The 11,988-nt window shown below is 46.4% G+C and overlaps 1 protein-coding gene across 1 annotated transcript; it reads left to right on the forward strand.

The window, feature by feature from the left end:
• Positions 1 to 4,451: 4,451 nt before the first annotated feature.
• TEKT4 (tektin 4) lies at positions 4,452 to 11,117 on the forward strand. Its single transcript, XM_057385100.1, has 6 exons — positions 4,452 to 4,970; positions 6,492 to 6,562; positions 7,683 to 7,826; positions 8,702 to 8,924; positions 10,056 to 10,210; positions 10,843 to 11,117. Exons 1-6 carry the CDS (start codon positions 4,452 to 4,454, stop codon positions 11,060 to 11,062), a joined length of 1,332 nt encoding a protein of 443 aa, XP_057241083.1. The 3' UTR covers positions 11,063 to 11,117.
• The last annotated feature ends 871 nt before the right edge of the window (positions 11,118 to 11,988 follow it).

Genomic DNA, 11,988 nt, shown 5'->3' on the forward strand with positions numbered 1-11,988 from the left:
CACCAGAATTTTGTTTGGATTTGGAAAATGAGCCTCTGTGAAGTTCCCATGGGAATATTTGGACTTTTCCAGCAGTTTTTYGAGGTTCCATCAGAAACAAATCAAAAGAGGACAAATCCCACGRGACAAAATTAAAAYGGAATMAAATCCAGTGTTTTTCCTTTAATCTAGCACTCATTGACTCCTTGGAAACTTCCTGGATCCCTCCATTTTCCAGTCTTTGACACTCCACAGCCTGAGGGATTTACCTGGGAATTAACTTTTACGGATTCTCTCATGGAATATTCCCCCAGGATGAGGTTTTGTACCAAAATCCATTTTCCAGCACTTTCTGTGCTTCTGGATCCATTTCTTTCCCAAGGAAACACGGCTGGCGTGGCCATCCTGTGTTTGTGTGGGAGGGACAACGGGAATGAGGCGGCTTTTAACACCTTTGGGAGCTGCTCCCAAATCAGGCAGCATCTGCTCCCGAAATTATGGTGGAAAATGTGTTGGAGCATGTCCAGGGAAAGGATGGGAGCTGGGAAGGGGATGGAGAAYTCCTGAGGGAGCTGGGAAAGGGGSTCAGCCTGGARAAAARRGGGATCAGGGGAATGTTCTGKTTTTTCACAACTCCCTGGGCAGCCGGGGAGGGTTGGGAGCAACTGSAGAAGAGGGAATGGCCTCAAGGTGGTTCCGGTGGGATATCAGCAGGAATTTCTCCATGGAAAGGGTGGTCAGGCTTTGGAAGAGCCCAGGAAGGTTTGGAGTTTCCATCCCTGGAATTGCTCAGAAAATGAGTGGCAGTGGCCCTTAGTGAGAAGGGGGGATTTGGGCCCAGGTTGGATGGAGAATCTTGGATGTCTTGTGAATCTTGAGGATTCCAGGACTCCAAACTTTGGGATTTGTGTCCCTGCTGGGAGGGAGCCTCGATCAGTGAGCGCTGAACCTCCCAGGACATCAGAGAATTCCCACAAAATCACCCAACTGCACCGAGAGATGAAGGGGGTGAGGTCCTTGGGAAAGATTTCCCACATTTCAACCTTTCCCTTCCCTGCCCATGGGAAGATGGAGGATCCTGGAGGATCTTCCCGATCCTTCCCAAGCCAAACCATTCTGGGATTTTGTGGATTCCAATGCACATCTCTGCTAAGAGCCAAGGCCTTGCAGAGCTGCCAGGGTTGGGATTTACTGGGAATTTTTCCATCCCTGTTCATCCATTCCCCAGGAAGTGAGACCCCTCTGTTTAAAGGARCTTTGGGACTTTATTCCCACCCTTTTCCAAGATCTCCAGGTGCCATCCCCCTTYTCCCCACCCKGTGGAACAAATGGCCCCAACACAASCTCYGAGCTGTTCTGYTTGGAAAAATTTCCTTTAACTTTAAACCAAACTTTGTGTGCCCAACACCTCATCCCAGTTTTCCCCCTGGAATTCTGTCCGTAAATTCTGCATTCCTTCCTCACATCCCAGCACCGCTCTGCTGATTTTTCTTGTTTTTTTCCCACTGGAATAGCAGAATTTGGCACGTTTGGAATCCACCTGCCTGGGGACGGCTGTGATGGATCAATCCCCACAGTGGGAAAAGCTGAGCTGGGAGYCAGGAAAGCCCTGGAATGGTTTTTCCCAACATTTACGGGGTGGCTGAGGTGGCACTGCCATAAATCCAGGAGCTGCCAAATCCCTGCTCTGGAGAATACCTTTATTAGAATAAATATAATTTATAATTCTATGGGAATAACAGCCCTGGAAAGGGAGGGACACGGAGCAGAGGCACCTGCAAAGGACTCTTGGAATCTTGGCATGGATTCAGTGGGAAGAACCTTAAGGATCATCCMATTCCAARGCSCTGCCATGCTGGAATCAGCAYGAATTTGTCTGCGATGAGCAAAGGGATTCTTGGAAAGGGAAATGTGTTTGATGGATGGAAGGAAAACTGCTTTAGACRGGATATCAGGGAARAATCCTTYCCTGGGAGGGTGGTGAATTCCCAGAGAAGCCTGTGATTAAATCCATGGATCCATTTGCATTTCCTAACGAGGAGCTCCAGGGGTTTTGCCAAGGATTTCAGCTCGTGCGAGCTGTCACAGCTGATTCCAGAAATCGGATTGTGCCAGGTTTTTGCTCTGCTGCCAAGATTTTTCACTGGAAGGGAGGAAGGGAAKGGATCTCATTAAATTTCATGTGAAAATGTGCTGCTTTTCGTGGATTTTTGTAGTGAAAGAAACGTTCCTGGATAAGGAATGGGGTTTGAGGGCACTCCTGAATCCCTGTTATTGCTGGGAACACCTGGAACATGGGGAGCAGGAATGTCTTTCCAGGTATCCCAGAAAATGCAGCAAATTCCATTTTATTTGTTAATGCAGAAAGCAGTCTGGCCTTGCAGATGCTTTTTTYCCAAGRAAATCCTGCAGCAGGTCCATTCTTTGTCCTTAGGGAATTCAAGGAACATTYCAAGGWGGGGWCAGGACCCAARGAAAAGCTGGAGSTATGCCTGGGGGGTTGAGGWTGGATATCAGGGAAAGGTTCCCCATCCARAGGRTGCTCAGGCACTGACCAGGCTYCCCAGGGAATGGGCACATTCCCAAGGCTGCTGGAGCTCTCCAGGAGTGTTTGGATAGGATAAGATTGCTGGGATCCCATGCAGGGCCAGGAGTTGGACTGGAATCCCCGTGGATCCCTTCCCACCCTGGATATTCCACAATTCTACACTGAAATATCAGAGGAATCTTTACATTCCCTCCTGCTCTGAGCAATTCCAGGCTCTGATTTTCCCGGTTTTCCCTCCCATTAGGAGAACTCCACCCTCAAGGAATGCCAGGGCACAGCCAATGATCCCAGAGTTACCTTTACCCTGACCTCAATCCRTGCCCCCTTAAATCTGGGAGCTCCTGGAAGTATCAGGCAGGTTTTTCTGGGAATGCTGAGCTCCCAATGAGGTCCTGATCCCAGGATAACCTCCCTTCCCCCATCCCTGTGTGCTCCGTGCGGGACACAGCTCCCGCCGTCTGGATTTGCCATCCACCCACTCCCATTTGGGAAAGTCATCTGGGGAAATGAAGCCGACAGGAATCTGGGAAYGACATCTCCGTATTCTTTAGGAAAGGTCAGCTTCGAGGTGGAGCAGCCAGAGCCACGGTCGAGTTCCCAGGGAAGGAAAATCCGAGAACAGCTTGATGTGATTCCCATCCCTGTTGTTGTACCTGCCAGGATTTCCTGCCAAATCCTCCCTCAGGCAGGGGCTGGGGAAGATTGAACTTTATCCAAGAGATCTCAATTTTAAACGTTATTTTTCCCCTTCTCACTCAGACATTCCCATTGCAATGGATATTTTCCCATTTTCTGRTTGCCCTTCGAGATGCTCGCTCCCTCAGGGCTGGCACCGGGAGGGCTCCAGAGAACCAGGGGGTTCTGCCTTTTAAATTTCCTAAATCCGAGTGACATTGATGACAGCGGATCTGTGCAAGGACAAGAGTGCCCTCTGTTGTCTCCTTTCTTTCCTTTCTCCTTTCTCCTTTCTCCTTTCTCCTTTCCCCTTCCCTTCCCTTCCCTTCCCTTCCCTTCCCTTCCCTTCCCTTCCCTTCCCTTCCCTTCCCTTCCCTTCCCTTCCCCCCCTTTTTCCCCTTTTCCCTGATAGCACCAGGGTCACAGCAGCTGCCTCAAGAGCAAATATTTTGGAGCAAGAACAGAACAAGGAGCAAAACCGTGTCCAACTGAACTCCTTAAAACCAGCAGAGGCTGCAGGTCCTGGAGCCTCCTTGGGCTCCTCAGGGCTCCAGGGCAAACACGGGGGATATACAGGACCTGGCTGGGCAGGAATTGGGATTAAATCCTTTGGGCATCCTCCTGGATTTCCAAAACCAGCGGGAAAATGTCATTGTGGGAACACGTGGGAAAAACACAGTGGGAAAAGGGAAGCCCAGGCCCAGGGGTTGCAGCGCAGTGTGGAGCAGTCTCTTCTACCTGCAGTGAAAAGAGCAGAAAAAACGGCTTCAAATTGAATTGAACACGGGAACGCAGACTGGATATTAGAAAAATTCATTTCACTGTCGAGTGGTCAGACGGTGGAACAGGTGCTCCCTGGAGGTGTCTGAGGCATCTGGTGCTGGCGCTGGGTGATGTGGGTCGGTGGTTACAGTGGTGGCGCTGGGTGAACGGCGGCAGTGGATTCTCTTAAAGCACTCTTCCAACCCCGCCCGTTCTACGGTTACATGAGGGCGGCCAGCGCCGCCATGACACCTCCCTCAGCCAGCTTCCCGCGTGTCCCCGTCACCATGGCAACGAGCCGCGTGTGGGGGTGGGCGCAGGCAACACATCCGCCAATCAGCGCCACCCTCGGGGCAAATCCACGCTTTTATTGGTCTGTATACATGTCCATCATTCCCGGCCGCTGCTTCTGATTGGCCGGCGGCGTTGCTGCGGTGACGGGAGGACGCTCAGCGGCGGGAGCGGCGGAGGCAGCGGAGGCTCCGCCATGGCGCTGCCCGAGGAGCCGGTGCCCCCCATCGTACCCCCCTGCCCGCTGCCCGGMAAGATCTGCGATGTGGCCCGCAGCGAAAGGCCGCGCTCCTGCTGCGGCATGGCCATGGCCGGCCTCCGCACCGCCAAGTACCAGCTGCCCGAGTGGCACCGCAGGAACACGGGCGTCTACTACCAGGCCTTCACGGCCAGCGAGCARGCGGAGCGCGACCGCGCCGGGGCCCAGCAGCTGATCAAACATGCGGCCGCCAGCGCCCAGCGAGCTCAGGAATACTCCAAGAGCACCCTGGACCAGCGGCTGCAGGACATCCACTTCTGGAGGATGGAGCTCCAGAAGGAGATCATGGAGCTGGACGCCGAGACCAACATGCTGGCGGCGCAGAAGCTGCGGCTGGAGCGGGCGCTCGATGCCACCGAGGTGCCCTACGCCGTGGTGCTCGATAACCTGGAGTGCCGGGACAGGAGGCAGCCCCCTGACCTGGTGACCGATGAGGTGGAGAGGGAGCTGCTGAAGGTGAGCGGGACCCTGAGGGGCGGTGACAGCGCTGTGGCCTCTGAGATAGAACTGCAGCTGCTGGAGGTGTCTCCTGCGGTGCAGGGGTACGGTGCCCCTTCCTGGACTCACTCCGAGCTTTAAGAAGGATCGTTTCAAGTCCTTCCTCTGTTTAAAAAGTGTTTAAAAATCACCTAAGCGTGGCTGGAGGAGAGCAGATCCCTCTCTCAGCCCAGACACGAACAAAACCAAACCCGAGGTTTCGTGCACCAACAAGAACATCCTATTCAGTCTTTAAATTCCTTCTCCACTTGCCTCCAAATCCCCTGCTCTCTGCAGACTGCACTTTAAAAGTGCAGAATCCAAAATTTCAAGAGTAGTGAAATATTCCTTGCCCGTTTCCATGCTCAAACTGTCCCAATTTTGGCAGTTTCTGCCCTCATCTTTCCCTGRGCCTTGCCAAGGTGATGATCCGACCCTGACACAGAGATTCCTTGCAAAGCTGATGGCATCCTTGTGCTGGAAGTCCCACAAAACACATCCCGGGGCATTTTCCATCCTGGAATAATGCCTCTTTCAGTATCCCATAAATGAATGAATGATTATTTACCTGCAGCCTCCAGTCAGAGTCGGTTCATGATGAGTTACTCATTAAACCAGAGGATAAGTATTAGAAAAATATTGAACAGACTGAAATGTTCGGAAGAAAAATATTGAACAGACTGAAATGTTTGGACAGTAGCACCTGGTGTGATTTTTGGGATTATCCTGGGCAGGGCCAGGAGTTGCTTGATCCCTGTAGATCCTTCCCAGCTCAGGATATTCTGTGATTCCAAACAGTCGGTGCCATGATAGGATTTAGCTATATTCTGAATGGGAGTTGTGTGCAATTTCTGATTTATAATCAATATTTAAGTGGTTTTTTCCGGTTAAAAACATGAAGAGTTGAGAGTTGGTGTAGGATATTCCCATGTGAGAATTGTACAAAATTCAGGGAGTCAGGGAATATTTTAGGTTGGAAAAGACTTTAAAACTCATAAACTTGGTTGATCTGGTTCCAGTCGTGGTGATGTTCCCTGATTTTTCCCTACCTCAAAACTGTTTTGAGCAAGGAATATGTTAAATCTGKTGGAATCCTGGAATGGTTTGGGATGGATGGGACCTTAAAAATCCTCTATTTCCACCTCTTCCCATTATTCCCAGGCTTYTCCAAGCCCTGTCCAATCTCACCTTGGATGTTCCAGGAATCCAGGGGCAGCCACAGATTCTCTGTAACCTGTGCTAGGAAAAAAATCCTTCCATAATAAGTCAGAACACAGACTTTTTCATGGAATASGCAGAAAATACCGAATTCCCAGGCTTTAGGAGTATTCCAGATTTTTCAGCCTCCATAGGTTTGGACCTGAGTTCACTCAGGATCCAATGGCTCCAGAAATCTGAGCTTTCCAATAACAAATGTGAGGATTTATCCCCAGCTCCAACTGCTCCTCAGRATGCTGTGTCCCTYTCTGGATAYACAAAATTCTCCCTGTTTTTCTCCAGGAAGCTGATCTGATCCGGGATATCCGGGATCTTTTAAAAAGAACCATAATCCAAGCTACCACCCAGATAAGGTAGGACATTTYCCAGGATTCTTCAGCTAAAAAATTCCTGGGAAAAAAGGTGGATAAAGATCTCACCAAGGCCAGTCTTAAAGTCTTCTCTGGATATCTCTTTGCACCTTGGGATATATTTGTATTTTGGGCTGGTTTCAAGGGATTTTTGGGATCAAAGGCGCTGTCCAAGAGGAATTTTGCTACCACCAGATGTCAGTGTGAACTTTAAAACTGGAATTTCTGTACCAGCATGGGGGTTCTTTGCCTTTCCAAAGGATTTTTTTTGCTTGGAATTTCTAGCAGACCCTTTGGAATTATGTCACTGTCGCCTAAAGTCCATCAGTATAAAGGAATTTACTGCTGGAAATGTCTTATTTTACTTTTAAAAAAATCATTTAATCTGCTCTTATTTTACCTGATAAATATTTATTTTAAAAAAATGGCTGTAAATGCACGTTAATATAAAGTAGCTCTGTTATATTAATTAGAGCATGAGAGGAGCCTAATGAGGTTTTTAATTTAACCCCCTATTGGGGTTTTTAATCGTTTTTAGATCACTTTAACCCCATTTTTTGCCCCATTTTAGTCCCATTGTCCTGTGGAGTGTTCCTAATTCCTTGGCTGACAGTGCCACCTGGTGTTATCAGTTGATAACGATTCCCTGGCTTTTGGAATTGGATTTTTTATAATTARCTGAGTGYYGYGTGACTCTAATCRAYAACAAARCARGAGTTTTAWTCTGMATATCATTAAAGATTTTCCWRTTCCATGGGCAGGGACACTTCCACATTCCCAAGATGCTCCAAGCCCCATCCAACATGGCCTTGGAYACTTCCAGGGATCCAGAGGCAGCCACAGCTTCTCTGGGAATTCTATTTTAGGGCCTCGCCATGCTTACATTGGAATTATTTTCCCAATATCCATTTTTTTTAATCCAAATTTCCCAATATCACATCTGAACCAGGCTTCTCTTCTAGGAAATGTCTGTGGGAGGGAGAGTTTGGGATTTTCCAGACCAAAAGGAAGGAYTATGTTTTTATTTCCTTGTGGAACATAAAGGGTGGAGCTGAGCTTCCCARATGGGGGTGGGTTTGGGAATTCCCGTGCTTCCCACTGAGTTGTGATCCCAACTGCTCAGATCCAACCGGATCGCCAAGGAGAACTGTGAGCTGGACTGGTCGGACAAGGTGGAGACCTATCACATCGACGACAAATGCATCAGCTACTGCAACGACAGCACCAACGTCCAGAGCCACCCCAGCTCCGTCAAATTCGAGGAGAAGTAAGTGATTCCTGCTGGGATAACCCTGAGGGGACAGCATCTCTGCAACACGGAATCCAGATGGGATTGGGCATGGAAAAGAGCTTGAAGGCAGCTCCACGGGCAGTAAGGGCAGTGTGAGATGTGTCACATGGGATGGGCTGGGAAGGGCCAACCCAAACCCTTCCCACATTTCCAGGCTGCTCCAATCCKCATCCAAACTGCCCTTGGACATTTCCAGGGATCCAGGGGAAGCCACAGCTCCTCTGGGCACCTGTGCTGGATGTCCCACCACCTCACAGGGAGCAATTTTTTCCCAATATCCCGTCTCTCCCTGAGTCCTATCCCTCCATTCCTTGTCCCAAGTCCCTCTCCAGCTCTCCTGGAGCCCCTGTAAGGGTCTCTGAGTTCTCCCGAGAGCCTTCTCTTTTCCAGCCTGTCAAGACCTTGTTTTCTTCTTCTTTTTTTTTTTATTTTTTCCAAAGAAACACAGCCTGTAAATCCTGAGTTTATTCCTGTGTTTATTTCCTGGGACTGAACCGCCCAAAAAACTTTTTTAGGACTTTTAGTCAAAGATGGAAGGGCTTGGGGTGATTTTGTGCCATTCATTACTTCCCTCTGAAGCCATAGGAACGAGAGTTTATTATTAGAGGATTTTTATGAATTTGAGAATTATTATTTTATAATAATTCATATATTTATATTTTTAATTCATATATTAATAATTCATATTAAAGTATTTTTATTAATTTATTAAAGAATTTATCTCCTTCCTTATGGGGAATCCACACTGCAGGCAAGAGCTAAACCGAGCAGAAGTCGATGCCACTTTCCCATGAAGAAAATCAGTTTTTAAGGGCAAAATTCCAATTTTATCCAATTCCCCATTCTTCCAGCGCCTCCACCCCAAAGACCTGGGCCCAGTTCAGCCACGACAACATTTCCTTTGGGGAACAGGAAAAATTGGCTTCGGTGCAGCTGCGCTCCCTGATCAACAACATCATCCACGACGCCTCCGAGGACCTGAGGATGCAGAGGGCAGCAGTCAACGAGGCCTTTGATGCCCACTGCAAGCAGCTGGATGAAGCCAAGTACAAGCTGGAGCGGCACCTGGAGCATGTGAGAGGGAATTTCTGCAATTCTGACATCACGGGAGATTTATCCTTGAAAAAAAATGGTTTTATCTGCGTCAGTGTAGGATTTGGCGGAAGATTCCGTAGATTTGTTGTGGTTCTGGTGCAGCTCTTGGGGCTTTTTGTTGGGATGGAGTTAAATTCCAGCCTTTCATCCATGTCTGGCCTGAGCTAAACCCTAAAACTGGGTGATCAGGGAGCTCTGGTTGAGTCGGGATTCMCAGGWTTTTCWGGAATTGCAGCAGGYYCTGGCAGGTRACAAGGGYCATCTTCAGCCTCCTCCARTAGTTCCTCCTTTTGTGTTAGGCTTTTGGAAATCTGGGGAAAAATCACTCCTTTGCACCTGCTGGCACTTCCTGGGGGTGGGGTGTGTTTTCATCCCCCAGGAGACACAGGAGATATTTTGAGAGAATATTTTTCTGCTTTTTAGGCCGGAGATKGGGYTTTCAGTGTAATAATAAAAATAAARAGATTAAAACCACCTCCGTACTTTTATTTTTTCTATGAACAAGGGGTGGGTTTGGCCTCTTCCCTTTTCCAACATGGAGCAGCTCCTTTTTCTCCATTAGCTATTGACAAGTGTGGAAAAAAAAAGAATTCCTTAGGCTCTGGTTGGAAATGACAGTTGGACATCTTTATTTTTTGCACATGTGCCAGTGGTTCTGAGGAGGAGAATTTCAGGATTTCCTCTCTTTCCCATTTTCTTCAGCAATCCAGGCATTTCCAAGCAGATCAGCAGCTCTTCTTCAAAATAAGAGTTTTTTCTTGGATAATTTCCAGCTCAAATTTACAGTTACAAGCACTCCATGGAGGTGGGATGTGTTGTCATCCCACAGGAGCCATGGGAGAGGTTTGGGACAGGCTGCAGAACATTTTCTGCTTTTTAAGCTAAAGATGGGATCCTCAGTGTAATTTAAAAATAGAGAGGTCGAAACCACCTAAATTCTTGTATTTAATCTTAAATAAAATGAATGTTATTACCATCTAAAATGAAAATTATTTAATTCTTGATTTCCAGGAGTTGAAAACTTTAATACTTCACCACGAGCAGATATTTTTGGGGACAATGTGGATAATTTTTTGAACGGGTTTTTCTTTTCCTGGTTGTCTTCTCCAGATCCTGAAGGATATTAAGGATGAGGAAGACAACATTATGAGTCTGAAGAAAGCCATCAAGGATAAGGAAGCTCACCTGAAGGTGGCTCAGACCAGGCTCTAYGACAGATCCTTCAGGCCCAACATTGAGCTCTGCAGGGACGAGCCCCAGTTCAGGTAATGAAATCCATTAAATCCCAAATTAGGGAATGAAATCAATTAAATCCCAAATCAGGGRATGAAATCAACCCCAAATCAGGGAATTACATCAATTAAATTCCAATTTAGGGAACAAAATCAATCAAATCCCAGTTCAGGGAATTACATCAATTAAAACCCAAATTAAGGGGTTAAGTCAACCCCAAATTAGAGCATGAAATCATCCCCAAATCAGGGAATGAAATCAACCCCAAATCAGGGAATTACCTCAATTAAATCCCAAATCAGGGAATTAAATCAACCCCAAATTAGGGAATTAAATCAACCCAGATTAAGGAATGAAATCAACCCAAAATCAGGGAATTCAGTCAACACCAAATCAGGGAATTAAAGCAAACCCAATCAGGGAATTAAAGCAAMYCCAATTCAGGGAATTAAATCAGGTCTTTTTCTGGATTTCTCTGAGGACTTTTTCTGKATTTCTCTGAGGACTTTTCCTGGATTTCTTGGAGTATTTTTCCTCGATTTCTCTGAGGGTTTTTCCTGATCTATTTGATTCTGCATCTGCTGATCTTTCTTCCCACTCCAGTTAATCCTTCTCACGCGCCACCTCCTGCYCTTTTTTAACGCCTTCCCCCATTTCCCTCCAGGCTGGTGAGCGAAGTGGAAGAGCTTGCTGTATTCCTGGAGGCCCTGAAGAGAAAACTGATGGAATCTGAGCAGAACCTGAAGAATTTGGAGGAGACCAGGATGAAGCTGGAGAAGGAGATCGCTGTGAAAGCCAACAGCATTTTTATTGACCGGCAGAAGTGCATGGCCAACCGCGTCCGCTACCCCGTGGACCTGGAGGTGGCCAGTTACAAACCATGATTTCTGCCTTCATCCCTGTGAAATCTGGGAGAAAAGAAAAATCAGTTCCTTCTTTTCTGTTAAGCCATTGGCTAATGTGGAAAAAAAAAACCAATCCGTGAGCTTTCATATGGAATAAATTGATGTTATTATATGTAAGAGTGGTGTGGTTTTCTTCAATTTTCTTCTATTTGGCTTAAAGTGCTTTAAGTTTYATGGTGAGCTTGGTTTTCCCTTCAAAAGTTCAATAAAATCCATTAAAACAGAGTTAAAATCATCTTAAAATAAGTTACTGACATCTACAATGGATCTAGAATATTATTTTGCCTAATATTTTTGGGAATTTCCCCCTCATAATTAAATATAAGTGAATATTTATTTATGAGCTTTGTTTCATTTACAAAATCCTATAAAATCCATAAAAATAGAGTTAAAACCATTTTAAAATCAATTAATCCCATCTACAATGGATCTAAAACATTATTTTGGCCAGTATTTTGGAGGATTTCACCCTAATGATTAAATGGGAGTGAATATTTATTTATGAGCTTTGTCTTTCCTTTCAAAGCTCTATAAAAGCCATAAAAATAAAGTTAAASCAGCTTAAAATCAATTAATGACATCTACAATGGATCTAGAATATTATTTTGTATACGATTTTTGGGATTTCCCCCTCATCATTAAATARGAGTGAATATTTATTGGAAATAATAACAATATCCAGGTGGAAATAGGACACTGATCACTTGAAATGAGAGCAGAAAAACTGAGGATCCTCCATTCAGCCAGGAATTCAAGCTGTCCAAATATTATTAATAATTWTTAATAAAAATTCCAACATTTCCACAGGTTTGAGGCCAATCTGCCCCTTGGGAAACCACTCAAAATCCGTGGCACCTGCTGAGATGAATCCAAGGATTTTTAACCTTCCCAGTGATAAATTTAGG

The sequence above is a fragment of the Malurus melanocephalus genome, unplaced genomic scaffold (genome assembly GCF_030028575.1).
Source record: "Malurus melanocephalus ecotype Western Australia unplaced genomic scaffold, MMel_1.1 scaffold_786, whole genome shotgun sequence".
Lineage (NCBI taxonomy): Eukaryota > Metazoa > Chordata > Aves > Passeriformes > Maluridae > Malurus > Malurus melanocephalus.